Source organism: Chenopodium quinoa, unplaced genomic scaffold, assembly GCF_001683475.1.
Source record: "Chenopodium quinoa cultivar QQ74 unplaced genomic scaffold, ASM168347v1, whole genome shotgun sequence".
NCBI classification, from domain to species: Eukaryota; Viridiplantae; Streptophyta; class Magnoliopsida; order Caryophyllales; family Amaranthaceae; genus Chenopodium; species Chenopodium quinoa.
In genome coordinates, this window is record NW_018744662.1 from 2288282 (window position 1) to 2304867 (window position 16586).

General features: G+C 32.8%; 1 protein-coding gene across 2 annotated transcripts; it reads left to right on the forward strand.

Annotated features, from left to right (window-relative positions):
• The first annotated feature begins 1261 nt into the window (after positions 1 to 1261).
• On the forward strand, positions 1262 to 10749 carry LOC110702008 (delta-latroinsectotoxin-Lt1a-like). 2 transcript variants are annotated; one of them, XM_021879646.1, is made up of 3 exons: positions 1262 to 2470; positions 2572 to 3155; positions 7505 to 10749. In XM_021879646.1, exons 1-3 carry the CDS (start codon positions 2455 to 2457, stop codon positions 7970 to 7972), a joined length of 1068 nt encoding a protein of 355 aa, XP_021735338.1. In that variant the 5' UTR covers positions 1262 to 2454; the 3' UTR covers positions 7973 to 10749. The 2 variants fall into 2 exon arrangements, with proteins under 2 accessions (XP_021735338.1, XP_021735337.1); XM_021879645.1 differs by having other exon boundaries at positions 1266 to 3155.
• The last annotated feature ends 5837 nt before the right edge of the window (positions 10750 to 16586 follow it).

A 16586-nucleotide genomic window follows, 5' to 3' on the forward strand; every position in this document is an offset into this window, starting at 1 on the left:
TTAATTGTCAATTGTAAATGTCGTATGACTTTATTTAATGAAATTTAATATCCTTTAAGACTTCTTCCAAAAAAAAAAAAAAAAAAAAAAAAAAAAAAAAAAAAAAAAAGCCCTCTCAGCCTAGTTACAGTTAACTCCACCATCAACTAGCCTTGTTCCAATGCTAGTCTCTACTCTCTAGTAACGCTATCCTGAGAAGTACACCTGCCACTCACTACATTGGGATAAAGGAGTAAATGATTAACTTTGTTAAAATACTCTATCAATTAAATAATAACTACACATTAGCCAATAGCCATGTAGGCTGTAGCGGTGTAGCCTGTCGGTGGGCACTGGACAGCTTGAGGTTTGAAATTTTGTAAATTATGCACGTGTAAAACGGAGTATTTCATTATATATATATATATATATATATATATATATATATATATATATATATATATATATATATATATATATATATATTATTGTGGTAAGAAACGGTACTTAAATTATACTTCATCCGTTTTTAAATACTTGTTTCATTTCTTTATGCGTGGAGTTTTATGAGAAATTGAATAAAATAGGAAAGTAATGGGGATGGTGGAAGAATAAAAAATTGTAAAAACCAAAAGTAGTGAAGAGAATTGAAAAAGAGAGAATATGTAATTATTATTGTTGGGTCTACTTGGTGAGAGAAATTAACTGAATATTGTAAAAACTTTCCAAATAAGAAAATAAATCAAATATTTAAAAACGGCCAAAATAAATGGAGCAAATATTTTAAAACAGAGGAGTACTTCATACAATCATACTTGTCACTTTGTCATTTATATAGGTTTCAGAAAGTAGTTGGCCATAACCAATATAATTATTACCAGTATTTACTTTGCATTTTTGCTCAATTTTAAACAAGTGGTATGTAGAGCTAGGTTGCTATCACCAGTACAATGGGCTCCATTTTATATTGTGGAATTGGTCAAATGAGTAAATACTGGCATATTGCGGTATTGGCCCACTATAATATGGCTCGTTTGGTTCAATTTTATGTACTTCTAAAGATAATTTTATTTTTAGTAGTTGAGCGAAGCACGTGTCAAACTGTTAACCTAACTTTCAATGTAAATTAAATTACAACTTCTTCCATTGTTTTTTAAATGCATCAATTTGATTTTTTGCATTAATCACATGTTATGTAATATTTTTTTTTTTTTTTACTATTACTCCGTCTCATAGTGGCATACTATAGTTCTTATTTGTGTTTTTTCACGAAATTTAAAAAATACTACGAAGAAAAGGTAGATGAAATACATTAATAAAAGTGAAAAGTACAATGCAAGTGGATAATTTAATGGTAATTTAAAAAGTTCAATAAATAAAGTTAAAAAGTAAGGGCATAATAGTTTTTACATACTATTCAAAAATAAAAACATAAACAACATTTTGAATCTCTACAATAGGAAAACAAGAACTATATTATGGGACGGAAAGAGTATTATATAATAACTAAATGTTATTCGTATTATGTTTTACATCATTAGATTTGTCATAAAATCTGCTTTCAGAATATAATTTTGTTACAATTTTTTTTATAAGAATTTTATTACAATTTTTACTAATGGACATGTAAAGATATTAATGGTCAAAGTTACGTCTTGACAAATGTGTTCGGCAAACTGATGTATTTTACAAAAAAAAAAAAAAAAAAACATAGAGAATACATATGTTTGGTTTACTTTCTCATAGCAACATAGCCACCTGACGTGCACTTTAAGTTTGAGATTTTATGAAATTTAATCTTTGTGTTAAAATTATTTGATGAAATTATTCAACTACCTATGCAATTAAGATGTGTTGAAAAAACCAAAACAAAAACAACAAAAATAAGGGAACGAAATCCAATAATTGAGACCTTCTCTTATCTCTCTATGCTATTTCAGTCAGGCATGTTCTATTCAGCTTAATTTCCGTTCAATTCAGTTCACTTATCTTAATCTCCCCCTCTTGTAAAATATTCAGTTCAGTTCCAATAAGATCAGCTCAGTTCAGTCAATCAGAACAAGCCCGTACTTTCGTGCTCTACTCCTCCTTTTAAATAAAGTATAATTTCCTTGAAAATTTCACATGTATTTTCAAATTAAAATGTTTAATGTCAGTATTAGCCCTTTATCCTCCCCATCACAATTCTCTGCCTTGTACATTATCAACTTCCATTTCTCATAATTTCTTCTCTGCCAAAACTCGGTTATACACTTGACTTGGGTTTCAATTTCAAACTCTGGATTAAGAAACAAAAGTTAACTAGCCATTTAAGTATATGATGAAGAAAGAAATCTATAAGGCAGCAGCAAGAGGAGATGTAGAGTTTCTCAAGGAAGCTAAGGCCAGAGACGTGGAAGCCGCAGTGGCTATCTACAGCGACGATGATCTCCTTGGGTTTACCATCTCAAACAAACTCCACTTCATCTCGCGGTTATGTATGACACTAAAGGTGTGTAGTTACGATCCTAACAATGCCTATCTATTTGATTCCTTATATTTATCCTTTAAAAAAAAGAAAAAATACTACTCCCTCTGGTATATATGTTATAGGTACTGAAATGTCAGCCATACATATGATAAACTCGCTTATTAGCCAAGGGGCAACATTGTCTACCAGGAATAGTTTTTTCGTACAAGAAAATGAAGACATGTTGCTGTCCTTGGTAAAGTCGTTAGTAGAGAAAAATAGTGAGGTATGTTGTTGGTGTGATGCAGACGGGATGACCCCTCTACTTAGAGCTGCAGTACGCTCTAATTTACCTGTTGTTGATGCCATAATTAACGATTGTCCTGAGTCAATCGAGATATGTGATCCAAAGGGAAAAAATGTGTTACATTACATAAGATTTCCGACTTCCTTAGAGGCAAGAAATTTTTTGGAAAAGCCAGAAATTCCCGTGGAGCTCATCAATCAACAGGATGATGACGGGAACACACCAATGCATATGGCTGTGATGAACCATGATTTCAGAATGGTAAAAGCTATGGTTGAACATAATGCTAATTTTTCCATAGAAAATAAGGAGGGTGTTTCTGCACAAACTCTTTTTGATCACTTTGTTATCAACAACAAGCTGGATATCTCAGCCGAAGCTCAAATTGAATCAAAACCAAACAAGTGTCTTCACTTTGTGGTATGCAAAAATTTAATTTATAATTTTTTGCGGTTTTTTTTTTTTTTTTTTTTGATTCATATGAGCCACAAGGGCGGGTACAACAGGGGGCGGGGGAAATTCCAGCATATGCGGGGGGCAAGGATCGATCCCGTAACCTCGAGGTTACTTTGGCTCTTTAGGAACTCTGATTTAACTAGATTTTGTGATTTAATATAACATAGTCACGTGGGACATTGCACAATTAAATTGTCTTAATAATAAATAATTTCATGATATCAACTTTTTGATAATTAGAGATATTAATTATTAAGGGCTTATTTGACATAATTTTTGGCTTTCAGTTTCCAGTTTTTTTTTTTTTAAAACTAAAAACCAAAAACAAGAAACAAGAAAAAGATGTTTTCACTTTTCTATTGTCAGTTTTCAAAATTATCATGATTTTAATAAGTTTAAATAATTTTTAATTCACTATGTAATATATATAATATACTTTTAAAAAACAAAAAACCAAAAAACAGAAAACCACAGCGATACCAAACGAACCCTAAAATTTTGTAATCATTATGATAAAAGAAACATATCAACTTAATTAATTAATTTTTTTTTTTTTTTTTTTAAGGAAGAACATTTTAAATTAATTACTTGCAACATTTGGTTTTGAATGTTCTGTACTGTTTAGTTCTAAAAGTTGGTATTTTGCTACTACACCTATTGATAGATCTAACAAGTTTTAAAAAGGATTTTTTTTGTCACAAACTACCTAATAAAAACCAAATTTTATGAAAAACTACCTAATAAAAAAATAATATAAGAAACTACTATGAAAGATAAAATGTTACCTCTAATCGGATTTTTACCGTTAATCCACCTAAAAATACCCTCAAAACCATCGTAACTATTGATTTTCAAGTTGGTAAGACTAAAGGTGATCAAGTTGAGCACAACTTGTGGGCCCGACCCGGTTTTGGGCGGGCTTTGGACACCTATTTTCGGCCCGAAATCGGATTAGGCCTGGCCCAACCCAATATTTTTTTAAAAATTTAGGCGGGCTTGGAAAATCAAGTTTATGCAATTTTAGTTGATTTTTTTGATCCGATTGAAAATTGACCAGAAAAGCCCACATGGCCCGCCTAGTTTAGGCGGGTTTGGGCACACATTTCCGGCCTGAAGTTAGTCCCGGCCCGGCATGATCCGATAAATGGGCTGATTCTTTAATCTTGGCCCGGCCCGAACTCAGTTCGGCCTGCCCATTGATCACCTCTAGGTAAGACTATTTTTGAGGTAGTTGGGAGATATTCTGAGTGGGGGTAACTTCTGTTGGGGTCTAAGGTACTGGTAAACACAATGTCGGGAAAAATTATAAAATATGAAAAGGCAAACACAACCCAGAAGGTTTTTACGTGGAAAATCTCTCCTCAACAATAATGGGTAATTAATAATTATGGTCCGAAATTCCAAGGATGAAAACAAGTTCACTAGCAATAATTTCAAGAGTACACTAACCATCACTACAATTTCAGTATCGAATACAATATATTTTAGTACAATGTACACTAAGTATCCTTAAAATTGGTACTTATACTAATCATAAAAATACCCATTACACTAACATTTTATCTGTCACTCCGTCATTTCCTCCCTTACTACTACAGCTTAGCACTCCTTCATTGAGATATTTTGCTGCTTTTTTCTAAGGCCGTTCAGAGTACAGTTTGAAAAGTACGATGCGGTTTTTAAATGTGACCAAGCCGGGTGTTGCAGTTTAAAAAAAAAATTTAGACCAAACTACACCTTAAACCATATTTTAATGCGAATAATATATTTTTTTAAAAAATCCAAAAAAAGTCTTAAAAATATAATGTAATATTTGACTATTAATTAATTAAGGATTAAGAAAATATGAGGTTTAATATTTGTATTATTGTAGACACCCATTTGTGTCTCCCAAAATCAAACCCGGTGATGAGTACCTTTCACGTCAAATCATAATCGAATGAAGTGAAAGTGTGGAAAGTCTAGTGTTGCGGTTAAGTTTTAATTCTTTTCTTTCTCTTTGTTTTTGAAAACCTATTTTAAGAAAACAGTCAATCCAGTTTGGTTTGGTCCATAGCAAGTGTCCAATAATAGAATAGTTGGATGGGGTTCGAAAAGAGATTTCCAACGTATATTATAAGCTCAATTCCGATGAATACTGAGGAAGTTATGGCCAAATTACTAAACTAGACTCGGTTTGATGTTTGTTAGATATTTTAATATAGATAGAAATATAAAATCTAGAGAAGGAATGAGAAAAAACAACTAAAATTCTAATTCATTTTCCACACACAAATTTACAGATATATACAAAGTTATATATAAGCTTAATGTTAACAAACCAAAGCTAGAAAGTAGGACCACTAACCTACTCCTAAACTACTTCACGTCTCCACTACTAAGAACAATCATATCCTATTATTAAGCCATGCAAAACTCCACTAACTAAAGCATCCTAATATTAAGGTAATAACTACCCACGTCTTTGAAGCTCAACTCAACAATGTTTATGTTTATGCGCGACCCAATGATCTAGAGGAGGGTTTATTATGAATTATCATTCCTAATGCAATAGGATTGATTATAGTCTTCTAGAATCTTTTAGAAGGTTCTTTTGAATCCTAATAGGATTAGGATTGATAATTACGTTTTATGAGTTTTATTTGGAATAAAAGAAATGTTTTAAATGAAATTACAATTTTACCCCTCATACGGGCTTTTACGAATTAATTTTACCCCTCGTACGGGCTTTGAGAGCTTCGTGGTGTGACCACGACCTCTATGGTATCGGCAATAAAATTAAAACAAATGTAGATCCATTTTTGCTACATTTGTTTTTCAAGGGTCTCCAGTCGTTAGTGCCAAAGTTGATATTTTGCTACTACACATCTAGATCTAACAAGTTAGGACATACTGGTTTCGAAAGAATGTAACTGTAAATCCATTTTTTATCTATAAATTATTTTGTTTGGCTAATAAGAGCAACTCCAAAGGTAAGCTAATTGTGAAATTAGCTTGCCATGCCAACTAGGATTGCAAAGCTAATCTACCTTGTAGCTAATTAATCCCACAATGATTAAGCTAATTTTTAATAATTTTATTTATTTATTTAATTTTTTTAATTCCCACAATTTGCTAAGCTAATTAGCTTAGCTAAGCGAATAGCTTTGCCCAGCTAATTTGGTAATGCAATTCCAATGGTTAAGCTAATTATTTATTAGTTTCATAAATTGCAAGCTAGTCCTAATTTTACACTGTTGGAGTTGCTCTAAGTGATTAGCATATATTGCAAAAATATAAATTAATCAACAAAAATTTAATTAATTTGGTAAACAGTCACCTTTATTTTTCAATGGCAAAAATTAGTATTTATTCAGTTTGATTAAGTTAAAACTTGAATTATTTGATCAAATAAAGATGATCTTAGAGCATCTCCAATGGTTTATTATAGGGTCGTGCTTGCAAATTTTAAAGTATTAAAGTAGTAGCTTGACCATTGGAATAACATTGGAAGACCTGCTTTAATGAGCAACACTGCTTGAAAATTTGAAGAATATATATATATTTTTCTAATTAAAAAAATAATGCAAAGTAATTTTCACCGATTGGAAATAATTTGGAAGACTTAAGACTATGTGTGTAAAATTGCTTGGCAAGCAAAATGCTACGGAGTAGAGATAGAGATTAAAAAAAAAAAAATACAATACTTAATATGATAGATATGTGATATGTTTCTGTTTTTTTTTTTTTTTTTTTTTTTTTTTTTTTTTTTTTGTTTTAATTCAATCACACTATTTTCAAAAATTTTAATTTTTATGAATCAGAAATTGATTTTTTAATTTTTTTTGGTTTTATTTGTATAAACTAAAAAGGTAGGAAAAAAAACCACATTCATCTGTGTTAGATTTCGGGAAAACTCCTCAATCTGGAGTGTGTATCATTGATCAAATATATAGAGTTTGCAACGCTAGGCCTAAGATACGATAAACATACAAAATATACATTTAATATATCCTAATCTGCGACAAATATTATCCTAAATATAATATCTATCAATCTATGATATACAAGTAGTAAATAAAAAATATTATAGTATATAATAATTTTAATAAAATAATAAACATGAAATAAAAAAAAAAAAATTAAACAATTGTTTGATGAGGCAAGCTACAAGGTGTTGTAGCCAATCAATGTGGAACTTTGTAGCTTAAAACCTTTGTAGTTCAAAAATCAGATGTGGCAAGACAAGCTACAACATTGGAGATGTTTTAGAAAACTAATGTGGTTGATAATTACCAAACTGAAGTGTAAAATGTACAATGTTGTTGTTGCAGGAGAAGGAAATTGAGAAAGAGGTAATAAAAGATGAGCTTATGAGTAATGATTTGTATGAAGCAGTTGGAAATGGGAAGTGGGATACCTTAAAAGAAATAATGCTAAACGATGAAAAACAATTTCTTTCTCGACTACCTGACGGAAGCAACATTATTCATTTAGCAATTCAGGGTCTCAAACAATTGCTAAATAAAAATTTATACAGGTTCAAGTCTGAGGCTTATCCAGAAGAAAAGTTGATTGTGGATGCATTGAATAAGTACCCTGCCCTTCTTTGTCAAACTAACCACCTTGGCAAAACACCTCTCCATCTTGAGATGTTGCACCAGATAAGCCAGATCCGTTTTGGGACTCAAATATATATGGATGAATTTGAAAGGGCGAGGAGAATTACCACTACCACTACCACTACCGCCGTGGAAGGTAAAAGACGTAAAAGGCAACACCATCCTTCACTCTGCAGTTAAATATGGAAACTTTGAATTGGCGAAGTACTTGATTGAGATAGATGCAAACTTAGCTGGAGAGTTCAACCATTCCTAACAAACTCCTTTGCACTTGCTATGTCAGGAATCCCACTGTAAGTTTAATACTCGTATTCCTTGTGTGTGGCCAAGGGTGCATGATGTTTAATTGATGAATTTGATATAATACTCTCCGTTTTTGTATAGTGGGAAATCTTCGGTTAAATTTGAGAGTTTAAGGAGGAAGAAAAGAGAAGAAAGCAAAAACAACCATTGTGTTGTTTCAATGAATACTACAAGAGGGGGGGGGGGTTTTGAATTGTAGTATAACATATTTATCAAACTTTTTGTGAAAATAAAAATAAGTAAACTTAAGGAAGTGAAAGTGCAAGAGAGATTTTACGTGGAAAACTCCTTGGCCCTAATCAAGAAGAAAAACCACGACAACTTGGTATTTTAGGAAAATAATTGAATTGTATCTTCACTAGAATAGCAGGGCAAAAAACCTACTACAAACTAAAGACTCTAACTTTGAGTTTCTCAACGAACCCAACGCCGCAAGGAACAAATCACCCAACTTGTTACTCTTCTCTATTCTTCTCTTTTTCTCTTCTCTTTCTCACTTCTCTCTCTCATAAACAAAAGTTCACTCAAACTTCCCAATTCTCCAAAATACAATTTGAAAGAATAACTTCTAGTACAAAGACATTAGAACACTCTATTTCACTAATGTGGAATTAGACTCTTGACTCCATTAAAGAAAACAAAAGTTGAAATCTATTTGAGCAAGGGAGATTTTTCCAACTAAAATTAATTACCTATTTATAGACCAAGATTCTACTTGGAAAAATATCTTTGTGCAACTCATCCATAACGCCCACTACTCCAACCACTAAGAAGAACATGTCCTAAATTCAAGGGCATGAACTCCTCAATGTATCAAGTCATGACTTAAGAAAAGATCGTGGGGAGTATGCCGTAAATTTTGGAAAACAAAATAAATTTTATTAGTTTAATTGATTTTTGAAAATAAATAAAATAAAATCCTTTTTATAAAATAAAGAGATAGGATTTTAAAGCCAATTGTTTTCCTAAAACTAAGCATGCACAATTTTATCTATCTAGACCAATTCCACACAGTTATTTCGACTGTAATATTACCCTTATACTTACATAAATCCTAAATTATAAAAATATCTTAAATTTCATGATTCACAACTAGAAAAAGGGTCATTTTCGACGGAAATTTATGTCGGAACCACCCCAAAATTCGTCGGAAAACTCGTTTTCGACGGAATTCCATTGTAACCGATTGTCGAAAAAGCGTTTGTAGGAAATTTGTCTTCTTCCGACGGAATTTTCCGTCGAAGGAGGTTTTCTAGCACCAAAAAAATCCGTGTGAAATTCCTGACGGAATAGTAAATTCCGTCGGAAATTGTTTTAAGAAATTAATAAAAACCCCGTGCCACCATGGCACGGCGTATCAACCACCACCAACCAGCTCACACCACCCGTATCACCAACCCCCTAACCCGTTCCACCACCCTCAACCACCAAAACCCTAACCTACACAAACAAGCCCAGATTTACCACCCCACCTAAGCAAACCACCCCACCACCACCGTCACCGTTGAAACAAAATCACAACCAAAACCGTTGAAACAAAATCACAACCAAAAATTAAAAAATATGAAAATAAAAATTAAAATACCAACCTAACACCCAAAACCCGAACCCAAAATTAGGTTATTTCTTGTAGTGATCACCACCACCGAACCCAAACCCATACCCACTTAACCCAGATCTACCCACCTAAACACTCAACTCGACCGAACCCATACTCCAACCCACCCACCTAAAACCCTCAACACATAAGACGACGACCACCACCACCACCACCACCGAACTGACAATCAAACACACCAACCTAAAACCATCCAAAAAAATAAAATAATAAACAAAAATAAAAACATTAAAACGTACCTTAAAAATAAAAAAACCTTCGAAATTCCCTCGAACTTGGTTTAATAAGGTCAAATTCGACCATGAAAACGCTAGATCTAGCATTTTCATGGTCGTACTCGACCTTAAAAATCATTAAAGACCGTGAGAAGAGAAGAGGGAGGAGAAGAGGAGATAGAAAGAGAAGAGGAGAAGGCGTTGATGAGAGGAGGAGGAGGAGGAGAGGAGGGAAGGGGAGTTAGGAGAGGAGGGAAGGGTAGTCAGAAGAGAAGGGATGAGGAGATCGAGGAGAGAGAAAGAGAAGATGAGAGGAAGAGAGGCGGAGAGAGAGAGAAATGTGAAATATGGGGTAGGGGAGCCGTTTTAATTAGGGTTTGGGGGGGGGTTTTTTTTTATTATTATTTTACTAAATTCCATTAGAAAGGCTGTAAAATCCATCGCAAATTTTCGACGGAATTAATTTCGTCGGAAATGGTATATTTTCCGACAGATTAAAAATCCGTCGGAAATTTCCTACGGGTTTGAAAGAGAAAGTTTGTGAGAGAAAGTATTATATAAGTGGGGCCTGAGAAGAAGAGAAATGATAAATTAATTTGAGTGGGATGACTTAATGTAAGAGAGAGAAATACAGTATTAAGTTAACAAATATAGAAGTGATGCATTTAAAATAAAACACCCATAAAAGGCAAGTGATGCATTTAAAAAGAACGAAGGGAGTACTTTTATTTACTATAGACAAATGAATGAAAAAATAAATTGTTGCAATTAATTATTTTTTTTTTCCTTTTTGAAATAAAATTGATTCATTAATAAGTCATACGACATCTAATTGTTGCAATTAATTTGCAATAGAGGGAATACTGTCTTTGTTTTTTTAATATAATAATATCATTTTCATTTACACCAAGTTTCAAGAGACTTTATTTGCTCTAATATTATATTGTACTAGAGTGTACCCGTGCAAAATGCACGCTATGTATAAAAAAAAATTTTATTAACACAATTTTATTTCAAATATGTGAAATTGATTTTTATATAGTTCTCGATATATAATAAAATTATATTTCAAATCCGGAAGTTGATTTTTATATATATAGCTAGTACTTGGTATATAATAAAAAGGTAGTTTTTTGGGTAGTTGGGAGTTATTACGAAAAGTAATAGTGGAAGTTAAGAGAGGTGGAAGTTGTTTGGATGCCAAATAAAATATTATTTTTTTAAAAAAAAGAGTGCATGAGAATTAAGAGTTGGGGATTTGAAGGATTGTGGTGAAGTGTTGCAAAATTAACTCTTAAATATTGTAGCATGCAATTATTTGGAAGTTAGGGGGGGGGGGAGTGCATGAGAATTGAGAGTTGGAGGTTTGGAGCGATATGGTTAAGTGCTGCAAAAACGACTCTGTAATTATATAATAGATAAGTTGAGAAAAGGATCGTTAATTTATTTTAATAAAAATATAATATCATGTGAGAGAAAGTAGTTTTTTTTTTATTCAAATAGAGAACATGAATGAAAGAGAATTGATAATATATTATTAGGTTTTTTTTTATGCAAATACATTTTTTTGGTTTTGTTGTTCTCTTCAACATATTATTATTCATTACTTCTGTTAGAATCAAACTAGATCAGAAAATTTCAACCAGATCAGATAAAATCTTCATAATTTTGTTTGGTTAATGTCATGTATCTTTAATTCCATCTTTGTAAAAAATTATGAAAGTTATATGTTTGGAATTTTCTTTATGAAATTCTTGCTAAATATGTAGATCTATTGGTTTTGATTTATTTGTGTGGTGTTTTTCGATTTTTTTGTCTCAATTTTCGTATTTTTGGGTTGATTTTCGATTATTGGGGTTATTTTCATTTTTTTGCTAAGTTTTGTGTTTTTTGGGGTTTATTTTTGGTGTGGTGGTGTTTGGGGTTTAATTTTGGGGTTGATTTTCGATTATTGGGGTTATTTTCAGTTTTTTTTTGCTAAGTTTTGTGTTTGTTGGGGTTTATTTTGGCGTGGTGGTGTTTAAAGGTGGGAGAGGGCTAGGGTTGGTGTCGGTGGCGGTGTTTGAAGGTGGATTAGTGGCTACTGTGGGTGTTTTTGGTGTCGGTGGTGTTTAATGGTGGAATCGGGGCTGGTGTTTGAAGGTGGGATCGAGGTCTGGTGGTGCGGGGTTGTTGCTGGTGATGTGGGCTGGTGGTGGGGTGGTGGAGGGCGTTTTTTTTTTTAAATAAGTTTCCGACGGAATTTCCGTCGCAACAAACCGACAGAACTCAATCCGTCGGAAACTTGCGACGGACTTTCTCGAACCTAAATATTTTCCAGCGGACTGAATTCCGTCGGAAATTCTGTTGGAATAGTGTTTCCGACGGAAATTCCATCGGAAAAAGCCCATTTTCCTACAAAACGTTTTCCGACCACTAATTCCGACGGAATTCCGTCGTTATTTGGCTGTTTTCTAGTAGTGTGTTGTGTTGCTTCAAAGTAAGTAGCTGGTTCTGTTACACTTGACATCTGAGCAATGAAAGCCTTTAATGGAACATGAAAATCATCATAGGCAACAAAATTACACCAATGAGAAGTTGCAGAATCAACTGCACACACATAATCAATCATCTAGGCTGGTTTCTTTGTGGATCTGGTTGACTATCTTTCAGGTGGGGGTGGTGTTTGGGTTGTAGGTGGAGGGTTATTTGAGATAATATGGCGGATACAAAGGTGACATCGGAATTCCCAATTTAGGGAAGAAGGCAGCATTCCAAGTGTTTATGGTTGCGGATGTGGTAGGGATGTGCAGCTCTATGTTGGTCCTTTTTTGTCTTCTTTGGTTATTGTCACATCAGGATTTAGATCGCTTACGTTGGGATGAAAAAGAAATAAAAGAAATACAACAGACGTTTCAGGTGCTGCTTGTATATATGACCATCAAACTGCTGCTGATATCGTTTTATGCAACTCTGGTAGCTTTTATGACAGGAGTTTATGTCACCACAATTTCCGAAACTCGTTGGTTAGCTATCTTCACTTGCGTCCTCTGCTCCTTCATTATCTTGCTCATGAGAAGATCACATATCAAGTTTCTCAGTATCATATCGCGTAGACCCTACGTTATGTGTTATTTTTTACCCGAAAAATTATACTATTTAAAAAAATTATACTCAGATATCAAATCTTGGAATCAGAAACATAGTCAGAAGTAATGCCTCTTAATCTTCCTAATCAAACTTCTTTGAACTACTACAATGAGTACAACGACGTGTGTTATGTGTGTTTGCTTCTAATTTGTCATTTTGATACCAAACCTACCTTGTATGTGTCATGTGAGTTATGAAACTGTTTTTAGTTTCATTTTGGTGCTCTTTTATGTAATTTAAAACCATGTATGTATCTTCTATTATAAAACAATTTACAATAGATATAGATGAATCATATTTATGTTGCCTATTAAAAATAAATTATACCACGTATGTATTAAGTTTTTCCACAAATATGGTTGTTTATGCTAATTTTTGTCAAGTGTGATTAAATAACAAAATCTTGGCTATGAATCAACTAAATAAAACCGTGAATAAAGATAATGCAAAAATAATGAAATGACACAAGGAATTGGTGACGCGGAAAACTCAATGAAGGTAAAAACCGCGGGTAGAATGAGGATCTATCAAACTTTCACAATATCAAGAGAATGAATTACAATGTATGCTTTGAGTGATTTAGTAGCTCGGTTGTTGTGTGTTCATTGTTGATGATGCCTTATATAGCTGATGATTAGGGTTAATCCCTAGCCGTTGCAAGTAGGGGTGTACATAAATTAACCGGACCGGAAACCGGACATGGACCGGACCGGAACATTCAGGTCTGGTCCCGGTCCTTAAAAATTGTCTATTCCGGTTTTCAGTCCGGTCCGGGTTTAACCCGGAATTTTCCGGTCCAAACCGAAAACCCGATTTTTTTAAAAATTTTTGGGTATAATCAAGAAACAATTCATTCTCACTCTCAAGTCTCACCAACGTTGACAGGCTAAAGTCGTATCACCTAATCAAAAGTAATTCCTAAATCCTCTAACTAATGTAGATAGGGAAGTAGAGTCGAATCCACGCGAAAACAAGTCTTTCTATTCCTAATAAATTAAAGCAATCTAAATTATTAAGTAACCAAAAATAGTGTAATTGAAAGGGAAACTAAACTACGAAGAGTAAAAGTAGGGAAAAGTAAGAATAGAGAAAAATCAATGAATAAAAGACCTAGGGCATAGGTTCACCAATAAACAATATTTCAGGGTAAAACATAATAATCAATCATCAATGCATCAATTAACCAGATCATAAAGGGCTTTCACTACGTATTACAATCACAGAATTAATCTACCGGTATTAAATCTCATCTCTCAAATCTCGACTTAACCATTTATAAAGTAACCTGCCAATTGAAACTAAGCCTAAACATCAATTCTCATCTCTCGAATCTCGAATCAATATTGCTAAACTCATACGAATTAAATCTGGCCAAATCTAACCGCATATCATTAAATCAATCAATAGGAAATTAATCTAGCATTGACAATTAACAACAATAAATTACCCCTTCAATTATTTATGAATCCTGTGGGGAATATTTCAAGCATCATAACCCCAAGCTTGAACCCCACTGTGATCATACACTTAAGTATGGTGGCGTCCAAAGGGAAAGAAAAGAGAGCAAAAGAGTCGCCAACAAGTTTTAGGAACTTGTAAACCGTTCACGAGGTGAAGGTTACACCCCTTAACGATCTAGGAGATCGTCAACTCCATAAGGTCAAGAACCAAATAGGGTTCGGGGATGAGGGTACGAATCCAATCTACAAAAGAAGGAACTCGCCCTATAAAAATAGGCCTCTACTTTATTCTACTCGTATTCATGTGCGCTTTTTGACTAACATGCAAACAATAAGTTTAGCCCTAAACCTGTTTATCTATGTTGGTTGAATATTAATGCACAAACAAACTATTATTGGCGATCACTTGAATTAAAATCATATTAGCCTAAACCAAATTATTAATTATCTTATTAAGCGTGATTTCAAGTACAAATTCCCTTTAAACATGCACAAAAGGCATGATCAAGCAATAACAATAAATATGCATCAAGCAACATAATAATAACAATCATAATAATAACAATAATAACAATCACGTTAAAGCTTAAATATAATAGTAAGATCCTAGGCATGATATTAACAAGATTAATAACAAATCCTAGCATGTCACTAAGCATCAAAGATCAAAGCTTTAAACCTAATATGGTACTAACATGATATTAGAAAGAATAAATGACACCCTAAACATGATACTAGAAAGCAATAAATACATCCTAACATGATATTAGGAATTAAACAAATATAAACATGCTTTTTACATTGAAATAAAATAAGGAGTAAGCTAATTACTTACTTGGAAGCCTCGTACCTCTTTCTAATAACAAAATACACGCGTTAGTAAACTTTAATGAAAATAATAAAATCAAACAATTAAAATAAATAAATTGAAAGAAAGAGTTAAAAAGTTTAGACTGGATTTGGGACCAAACCCTCAAAAAAGTATAAACCTTTGGCTAGGTGTTTCAAGATCTTGTGAATGCAGAATTGTGTTTGTAAAAAGCTAGTTTAGAAAGAGAGAGAGAAAGAAAGCATGAATTGCTTAAAGAGAGAATAGAGAGAATTAGGTGGTTGTGAATCCATTAAAACGGAGTTTCAGGACCCTATTTATAAGAAAATAGTCTGAAAATTGATAGAAAACTAATCAAAATTTGAAAAGGAATAAAACTCCGCGCTGTCGCCGAAAATCAACTTTGTCGCCAGGCAACAAGCTTGTCGTTTTGCGACAAATACAGTTTTTTACGGATTTTGTTTTTATCATATCTTTTGATCCAGAAGTCCAAATAAGACATATAATATATCGTTGGAAAGCTCTTGAAGTCTACTTTCCAATGAAATTAAAATCAAATTAAAATCTTTTGTAGATAAAAATATATGGCCGAAATAGTGAAAGGGTGTCAGTTTTGGATAGAGTTTCGTATTCTTTTCATATCTTTTTCGTTATAACTCGGATTTAATATTATAATATATCATTGGAAAGATAATTTCAAGATCTATCCAACCATATAAAATTTGTTTTAAGAATATGAGGCACAAAAATAATATCTGACTGTCTTTGAACATCTTTAAATTCGAATAGAATTAGGACTCTAAAAAAAGGAAAGTTTTATTCAAATTCAAACTCTATGATCTTATCTTTTCAAAAAAGGATAATTAAGATCTTTTAGAATCTTATAGAAGATTCTAATCAATTCTAATTAGTTTAGGAATAGGATTAAACCTTTGGACCCTCCTCATGATCATTGGGTCGTAGGTAAAATCCAGTTTGGGCCCAATTTAGTATTTTGACCATAATTTCCTCATTATTCATCGGAATTGGGCTTATAATATATCGTTGGAAAGGTCTTTTCAAGCCCCATCAAACTAAACTATTATTGGACCCTTATAATGGACCAAACTAAACTGGATTGGAAGTTTTCATAAAACAGGGTAGGTTTTCATAAACGAAAAGAAAGATTTTTAATAAAAACTAACCGCAACACTAGACTTTTTACACTTTCACTTTGTTTGATTATGGTTCGACACAAAAG

Coding starts and splice junctions, on each gene's coding strand:
- LOC110702008 (XM_021879645.1), top strand. CDS start 2,493: ATGCCTATCTATTTGATTCCTTATATTTATCCTTTAAAAAAAAGAAAA. Junction 3,156..7,504: donor ACAAGTGTCTTCACTTTGTG/GTATGCAAAAAT, acceptor TTGTTGTTGCAG/GAGAAGGAAATTGAGAAAGA.